This window comes from Suricata suricatta, chromosome 11 (genome assembly GCF_006229205.1).
Source record: "Suricata suricatta isolate VVHF042 chromosome 11, meerkat_22Aug2017_6uvM2_HiC, whole genome shotgun sequence".
NCBI lineage: Eukaryota > Metazoa > Chordata > Mammalia > Carnivora > Herpestidae > Suricata > Suricata suricatta.
Window position 1 is genome coordinate 108,144,124 of NC_043710.1, and position 8,782 is coordinate 108,152,905.

General features: G+C 60.8%; 1 protein-coding gene across 3 annotated transcripts in view; it reads right to left on the reverse strand.

Annotated features, from left to right (window-relative positions):
* Positions 1-2,642: 2,642 nt before the first annotated feature.
* Positions 2,643-8,782, reverse strand: part of SMIM35 (small integral membrane protein 35) — a 71,380-nt gene continuing 65,240 nt past the window's right edge. For all 3 annotated transcript variants that reach the window (XM_029915731.1, XM_029915732.1, XM_029915730.1), the window contains exons 2-5: positions 8,289-8,405; positions 7,107-7,140; positions 6,359-6,491; positions 2,643-3,966 (exon numbers count right to left, since the gene is read on the reverse strand). In XM_029915731.1, coding sequence (XP_029771591.1) covers positions 6,392-6,491; positions 7,107-7,140; positions 8,289-8,405 — 251 coding nt within the window. In that variant the 3' untranslated portion in view covers positions 2,643-3,966; positions 6,359-6,391. The remainder of the gene's footprint in view (positions 3,967-6,358; positions 6,492-7,106; positions 7,141-8,288; positions 8,406-8,782) is intronic.

The window sequence follows — 8,782 nt, forward strand, 5'->3', positions numbered from 1 at the left end:
AGATCTGAGCCCACAGTTCAAACCTGGGGCCGAGAGATGGTACGTGTCCTCTAACGGGCACTGAGGGCACGGTGCAGGGGCACCAAGGAGACGGGACCCTCACACAGAGGGGATGTTCTCCAGTCACTCAGACCGACGGACAGGCCTGCAGCCGGGCCTCCGTGGGAGGCTGTCCGTCTGGAGAGGCCCCGCGGACAGAGGGACAGACCCGCAGAGCGGAAAGAACGCAGGCTCGCCCAGAGCTCAGGGGACCCGGGTTCTCGGCCCGCCCAGCTCAGTCACGGCACATCGACGCCGGGCCGCACGCAGAGAGCACGCTTCCACCTGGCTTCTCCCGCGTGTGCCCGGGCACAGCGCTGTCAGCGAGGGTGCCACCAGGCCGGTGCTCACTTCACGAGGAGCTCCAGAGCAGAGACCTCCCCGTGTCCTTCCTGCCCAACCGTCGCCCAGCGCACAGCGTACGTGCCCGGTTAATCTGATGAGTAACGAATCATCGCACACACAAATGGATTTCCTCGCAAGGAAAAATGTATGAAAGAAGATGAAGATGTCCGAGGCCCAAACGTAACACAGCCACACTGGCAACCGCAGCCTAAAGCTGCACCGTTCCTTGGGACCCATCAGACTGAGCCCAAGAGGAAGCAGGCAATACGTAAATGGGATTGAAATTTTATTTTCGGGCCTGTTGTCTCCTTAGCTCAGTGGTGCTGCACCATGATTATTCCCTTCCCTGCAGTTTCCACCCCATGGCTCTTAGGTTTTGTAGGGACCCAGGGCTACAGACCAGACAGGAGCCCAGAGCAAGGGGATGTGGTCAGGAGGCAAAGGACCGTGACAGTATTCAGCACGCATTCACTCCTTCAGCGAGCATTCGCCGAGCCCCTGCCAGGCCCTCTGGGAATACAGCGGCAACGATACGGATCCTTCTCCTTCCCGGGCAAGTCGTCTCCGCCTCGTGGGCACACACGCCCAGGCGTCTCCACCTGCCTCCTCCCCTGCCGCCCTCCCCCAGCGCCGTGGAGCTGAAGTCACCCGTGCTCTGCGGAAGGGAACTCACCGGCCTCAGGTCCGATGGCACCTAGGGCCCACCAGCTGCTGGGGCTACAGTGAAACTGGAGGCTTCTTACATTTTCCACCCATCTGCCTCCCAAAGGCTCCCTGCTTATGTATGAAAAACCTTATCCTAGGCTTTGGGGAGTGGAGAGACAGCCCCCCCAGGGGCTCTGCAGGTAAAAATCCAGGAGACGGGAGCTCACCAGGCCTTGACCTCCAGCACCCCCCCACCCCCACCTGTTGTTTTCTTGGCCTGTTTGCTACTCTGGGCAGACAGAACATTTTCACTTCTGGTCTCCAAATGTGAGAATCCACCAGGCCACCGGCTTCCTGTTTGTACCAGATCCGCTTAAACACCACTGCTTCTAGACAGCTTTTGATCACTAAGCAGTTTTTTAAATAAGGTAACGATGCTCCCATGGGCTCCCCCTTTGCAGTTCTTGGACCCCGGGGGCAGGGAGAGAGCATCACAGACACTGGCCGTGCAAGGCCACTGGCAGGGACTGAGGGCAGCACGACTGAAGGAAAACTAGAGGGGAGCCGAGACCCCTCCTCACCCGCCCAGCCCCTTCCTGGTCCACCAGTCCTGAAGGCAGCCCTCCAGTCTAGAGTCACCGTCCGTGTGTGCTCTGGGGCCAGACTGGTCTGATGACGACCACAGGGTTGCACATGACTGAGGACGTGCACAGAAAGTCAAAAGGCTTGGTTTTCAGAGCACCCAAGACAGGACGGGGAGTCAAGCAAAGCCCGCGCTTCCCGGAAAAGACAGGAAGAGTCTGCATAACTTCCTGAGACACTCCTGGCTACGGCCAGAGCCCTACAAGGTACACAGAAAACTCAGAAAAGGAATAAAACCTGAATTCTGCCTGCAGAAAGGAACCCGCCAAACAGGAGAGGAGCACAGTTCATCTCAAGAGAGACTGGGCTACCCCACTGTGCTTACTACGAAGCTGTGTGAGTGGACGAAGAGGAGGGGACATCAGGAATTCCGTTCTGGAAGCCAGAGAGCAGGTGTAATTAACTGTGAGGAGACGGCACCATCCATCGGTCTTGACGTCTCCCTGGGGAAGCGGAAGCTGAGTTGGCAGAAAGAAGGGGCAGAATTTGATGATTTGGAGTCCAAGGGGGATAAGAACAAGGAGCAGAAAGACTAAGGGATGGTCAATGGGAAGCTCAGAGCTGAGGACAGGTCCTGTCTCACCCGCCCAGGGGACCCAGGAAAGAGATCCGAAGCCAGTGGGAGGGGCTTGCCGGGGACCAGGGACTCCGGGAAGCTGCCAGTCTGGACAGAAGCCCAAAGGGGCGGACAAAGGATTATAAAGATACATTGTTGCATGGGCTTAAGCAAAGCAAGATCCTCTGTTCCCCCCGCTGTGAGGACAAAGGGAGACTGTGCATATGGAGCCCCTGCTGTGCTCTCACGGGTTTGCTGATAAAGAAGTTTGGGGTGGAAGGGTCCAGTCTTCGATGCTGGTCAGAGTTACCCAAAGTCAGAGAGAGGCGGAGCGGTATTTTGAGAGTCTAAAGGACCTCCTTGGGTCACCTTTTACCTCCCACCTCCTAAGTTAGAAAATCAGAACTATATATACTTCGTATTCACATCTTTTGTTTATTGAACACCTACTATATGCCAGGCCCTATGCTAGACACAGAATACAGAGATAAAAACAACAAGAGAAGATCCTTTTTCTCCTTCAGGTAACAGAGCAGAGCCTTGGAGAAGTTGTCCGAACCCTCTATTCCCACACGCCGAGACGTGTATCCATGGTGAGGTGACTAGCCCGTGGCCACACGCACAGCAGGGTGGCCGGGACCAGCCCCTCTTCCCTAGGGTTCCTTCCTCAGCCCGCTAAGCCTGCTGGGCGGCCTGTCGGTGAGGTCTGACTCTCCTCGGGCTCCAGTATGTCAGCAGCTGCGCAGCCTTGGGCAGGGCACGCTGCCTCTCCGGAGCCCCAGCCTCCCCGGAGGCAACATGCAGCCAGTGCCAGGCCCCGCGCGTCACAAGGCCGCCACCAGGTTTCAGTCGCGGCGATGTGCTCGAAGGTCACGCATCCTCTGCGGACTGTGCTGCCCAGACAGTCCCTGCTGCTTCTCCAGGACCAGGCGGCCTCCGCAGCCCCACTGGGGGCTTCTACTCCACTCGGTAGGCATTTCTGGAGCACTTCCCGCATGGCCTGCTTCTGGCAGTTACTACAGAGCTCTGGGACATGACCTTGCCCACGAAGGGCTCCCCCTGGGTGGGGAACGGCACAAATGGGGGACACACGGCCGCCTCCCCCCTTAGGATCTAACGGGGGCAGTTGGGAATCCTGAGGGCAGCCTCGGGGAAGAGGACACTTGAGGTGACCCGGGAGACCGGCCTTGGTGAGGAGGGGGTGGCGGGGAGGGAGGAGGCCTTCCCGGAAGCCCTGGCAAAGGCACCAAAGAGGAACAGGGCCTGGGAATGGCCAGCCCGTAGAACTGCTGGCCCTCCCGACGGCCTCCCGGCTCTCGGGCCAGCAGACAGGATGGTTAAGAGGAGACCGAGGTCTGGGGGGACCCCAGCAGGGCCACGGGTCTGGGGGGACCCGGCAGGGACACAGATCCGGGGGGACCCAGCAGGGACACAGGTCTGGGGGGACCCGGCAGGGACACAGATCCGGGGGGACCCAGCAGGGACACAGGTCTGGGGGGACCCCGGAGGGCCACGGGTCCGTGGGCCAAGCCCAGCCAGACCAGCAGTCGGGTTTCCAGGCCTCTGCTCCCTCCTCACTCCTGAACAAGCTGAAGCCGCCGCTTCGGGGCCTCAACAAAAACCCGTCGAATCCGTGGGTGAGGCCCGGGGCGAAGGGTAGGGCTGTGTTAGCCTGGAGGACTGCGGAAGCCAGGGAAACAAGGAGGCGGCGCAGGGGACAGGGAGCGCGTCAGAGGACCCTGAAAGAGGAAGTGGCCGGTCTCAGTTCCGCTCCCGAGGATGGGAAATACCCTCCGTCCTCCCGGCCCTCACAGCTGCTCCTGCCTCCTTACCTGAGGCCCCCAAGCCTGCTGCAGGCCGCCTGGGCCCCGGCCCGTCCCCTCCCGCTTCCCCAAAGCTGCTGAGGCTGCTGAGTCCTGAGCACCTTCAGGGACCGGGGGCCCTGGACGGGCTGCAGCCCCAGGATCCATGCTGAACGGGGCATAGCGGAGAGGTTTTTTGGGGGCTGGACACCCCATGGGTTCAAGAAGGGGGCCCAACCTCAGAAGTGAAATGCAAGAAGGACTCGGTCAGCCCGTCCAGGCCTCCTGGCTGCTCTCCCAATACCCCTCCAGGGACGGAGCGATCCGGGGCCCTTCGAGGCTCTGTCCTACTCCCACCAACTCAGGGAAAGAGGAGTTGGGGCCCAGATGAAGACGTCCACGTCAGGAGATGGGGTTTATTACGTCAGAGCTTGGCTACACTGGGGGAAATGGTCCCCAGGCCCTGGCACGGAGGGGGGTGTCGGGGCATGGAGGGGGGGCGTCGGGGCACAGAGGGGGCCGTCGGGGCCAATGACCCTCTCCTTCCTTCCCTCGCAACCGGCTAGCACCCAAAGCAAGAAAGCAGCCCGGCCCTGAGGAAGCAAGGACGGAGGGCAAACTGCGTGTCCCCTCCCCTCCTGGCCCCTCGCTGTCCTGGGCTCCCGAGTCCCGTCCGCCTGGCCCTGGGACATCGGCGGGCTGTCCTCACTCAGGCTCCAGCGCGGGCGAGGCCTTCCTCGGGCTCTGCTCTGCCCGCAGCCGCCCCAGGAGCTCGGTCTCTCCGGACTGAACTGCGCTCCGTCAGGGGCCCCAGGGCGGGCTCCACCTCAGGTTGAGCTGGGCACAGACCAGGGGACCGAGGAAGGACTTTCCAGGCAGACAGTTCTGCCGTCCACCGGCCTACGGTTCGCGACTTCCCTCGTGCACTGCTGGGTTTTGTTGTGTCCTTTTTTTTTAATTTTTTTTTTTTCGCCTAGCCTGGTTTCCTCCCCAACTCCTATCATCTCTGGCCGCCCTCCCGCCCGGGCGAGCCTGCACAGGAAATGCACAGCACAGGGAGCCAGGCTCTCCACCCCCCCGCATGCCCACCCATTGCAGGAGCCTAGAAAATCGAATACGATCCTGTTTCTAGACTGTTTTAAGTAGTGACCTCCAAGTTATTGGGGAGGCACAGCGCTGGTCAGCAGCAGGGCAGAGACCCCCGTGGTAAACGGGTGGGGGCCGGTTGGAAAGCACCGGAACGGAGCCCGGAGGGGGCAGGGAAGTTGGCTTCTGGTAGGAAAGTTCAAAACAGTATCTGGAATCACCTCCACTCCCACATGACTTTGCCTATTGAAGATTCGACTGGTTTCCGGCCCCTGGAGTCAGCCCTTCGAGGGGAAGTGACTGCGGGCGCCCCGTGGCGAGCTCCCCTCGGGGTCTGCGGGCCCTGCTCACCCTGGGCTGGGCGCGGAGGAGGCCTTTGCTCTCCAGGACCCCTGGGCCCCTCCGCAAGCTCAGGGGCCCCGAGAAGGGGGTCTGTACTCCTAGGAAGCGCCTGCCATTTTGGCGTGTCTGAGAAAGCCACTGCTGTTCTACCAGACTGCCTCCAGCCCCCCCGCCCCCCCGGGGGTTCTCCCGCTGCAGGCCCCTGGTCACTCTTCACACCAAGGGACAAGGCTGGGCCCTGAAGACTCAGGAGGGTGAAGGTGCCCCAGGGACCTTCCTGGCAGGGGCCGAGCCAGGAGCCTCCTCCCGCAGAAAAAGCAAAGGGAGAGAAAGGATCCCTCTAAACCACTGCACCTGGCGGTAGGCAGAGGCGCTGAGAGAGACCGGGGTCCGCGAGGAACTGCTGGAGGGAGATGGTGCGGGAAGGGGGGGGGGGGAGGGGCAACTGCAACGTGGAGGGGGATGGGCTCGACCGCAGTGGGAGGGAAGATGTGCCCCGAGCACCCATGGCTGGAAGCGGGGACAGCTCCTGGGCTTTCGGTTCAGAAAGGATGCTCTGGAGCGATGCTTCTTGGGAAGAGTGACCATGTCAGAGCAAAGGGTTGAGATGGAAAGCTCGACTCTAGAAGCTTCCATCTACTGGAAACAGAACCTCCCCAGGAAGGAAAGGCAGGACACGGGTTGAACGCACAGGTGGAAAGGAGCAGGCTGGTGTTGGCAGGCGGCTGGGCCTTGGCTCCTGAGATCCCCTGGCACAGAGCCACCCCCCGGAGTGGGGCGGGGGGTGGAATCACCTCCTGGGTTCTGCGCAGTCCTTGGCGCGATGGCGTGGGTGCCTGGACCACCTGCGGACCTTAGTGTACATGAGGTTCACCCGGGAGCTCACCAACCCCCCACTCACCTCTCCAGGGCTCCGGAGGCCGCCCCTCCTCCATCAGACTAGCCTGTCGGAGAACTTCATGTAGCCTCCGTCTGAACTGCTGATGTGGCCACTGATGGTGAAGGGTGGGCCCACCTCCAGCTCCTTCAGGTTCCTGAGAAAGACGACCCGGTCGGGTTTTGGGGGGCCTGGGGACCTGGGTTCTCCTTGGGAGCACAACTCCCTACGCGGGCACATGGGAAGACCTTCCTGGCGGTGACTCCCTGACTGGTTTACCTTCCGGAACAGGAGTTGGCCCATTTCTCGAGGCCGGAGGAAGAGGCGGCCTGCCCTCGGCAGAGAGTGGACAAGACGGCTTAGTGCCAGGCTTTCTGACCCTAGGCCCCTGGGGGTCTTCATTTCCTCCTCTCCTTTGGTGCCACCCTCTGCCAAGTTCACCTCCTCTGTAGTCAGAGACTGTGCTCACTGTACCCCTAGAAATCAAAACCACAGCACCTGGGACAACAGATCCTTCCTGAATAAATGATAAGTGAATAAACGGAATGGATGGTTGGTCCCTCCCTGGGTGTAAATGTTAGAGGATCACCATCAGCAGGGTCTTACATAATCCTGTCCAAGTTCAAGTGTTCATTCTAAACTTGAACTTTGTAAACAGACCCTGGCTCCTTCCTTTTCTCTTGTTTGCTTAGGGACATGGGGAAGAAACAAGGAAGAGAAACTGTAAGCTTTGGCTCCATACCTACCCCACCCCTGCCCTGAATCTACTTACCGGATCTGGTACAAGTTGAAGACAAAATTAGGCCCTAGGAAGACAACCAGAAAAGGGAGAGTTAGTGCCTCGGGGGAGACCAGCCCGCTGTCTGGGAGCGTCGGTGCCCCCTCACCCCATCCGGGAGGAGCGTGCCTGCCCCGCGCCCATCGGTGACCCCATCTTCCCGACAGAACCACCAGTTTTGGGGGCAGAACCTGCCCCTAGGCACACCCCCCCCCCCATTTCAGGCACTGATCAGCTGGGCCAGGGGCAGCCATAGCTCAGAGTCCCAGAGAAGCAGAGCAGCTTGAATCCGGACTACGTCTGTCTCCAACCCGTGACTTCGGCCTTCCAGCTTCGCCTATAAGAGACTGGGGCGCCTGGCGGCTCAGTCGGCTAAGCATCCGGCTTCGGCTCAGGTCATGATCTCACGGTTCGTGGGTTCGAGCCCCACGTCGGGCTCTGTGCTGACAGCTCAGAGCCTGGAGCTGCTTCGGATTCTGTGTCTCCCTCTCTCTCTAACCCTCCCTGCTCATGATCTGTCTCTCAAAAATAAATAAAAAACATTAAACAAATTTTAAAAAACCAGAGACTAAGAATTCCATCCTTACATGGAATTTTAGAGAAAATCATATTAGGCAAAAGTACTCTGGCACATCGTAGGTGCTCAGCAAACATTCACGGGCACTGTGGGGGTCCGCCGCAGACCCGAGAAGTACCCTCCACCTCTGGGGACCCCAGCGTGCCCTGCCAACTCTCCTGGGCCCTGTGGGAAGTGCAGATGGGACTCAGAGCTGGCAGTCCCGCAGCAAATTCCGGAAGACTCCCAGGGAAGCTGAAGCAAGCTCGGGAGGGGGACCCAAGACCCATGGGCAGGGGAAGAGAGGCACAAGGAGCCAGAGTGGGGGCCACCTGTCCAGCCCACTGCCCTGGCCTCGGGCCCCACACAGCCCTTGGGGATAGACTGTGGTCTCAGAGGGAAGAGAGAGGCAGCTGCCGCTGGGTAGGAGCCCTCACCCCCCCGTAGAGGCTCAGCACCCCCCAAGGGCTCAGTCTCCCCCACTCGAGTCTTCAGCCACTGCAACCGCCACAGGAAGTTTGTTTGCATGACGCCCTGCCGAAGGGTTTGCAGCCTCGCCTGGACTTGCCAACTGCGGCAGCAGAGCGGGGGCCGGACGGCAGGGGCCGGGGCTCACTCACCCTCCCAGCAGTACCCACGCTGGTACCACTTGGCCAGGCTGTAGCCCAGGATGGACACGAGCAGCAGCGACAGCCCCACGCCGAGGATCAGGCCCAGGGTGCTGACGGAGTCCTCGCCTGCGGAGACAGACGCAGCGCCCCCGTCAGCTGCCTAGCGCCCTCGCGCAGCCCCGGCCCGGGGCCCACGTCTCCTCCTCTCCCTCCCACGGGCCCCGGGGATCTGGACCTGGCTCGCTCCATGAGCCGGGTCAGACGAAGATGGGAGCGCCTGATCCTGCAGCTTTCAGAGCTAGCCCGTTTCCCCAAAGCAACGGTCCGGACAACAGAGTCCGGCACTGGGAGGGCCTTCGGCTTGTTGGAAAAGGCACTGCTGTTTGCAGGGGAGGCCGGGAGGGGCCTCCCCAGCCTCACCAGGTAGAGGGCAGGAGCAGAGGCCTCCCTGCCTCCCTGCAAAGCCTGTGGACCCGAAGGCAGCGTGTTCACGTTTAAACTGT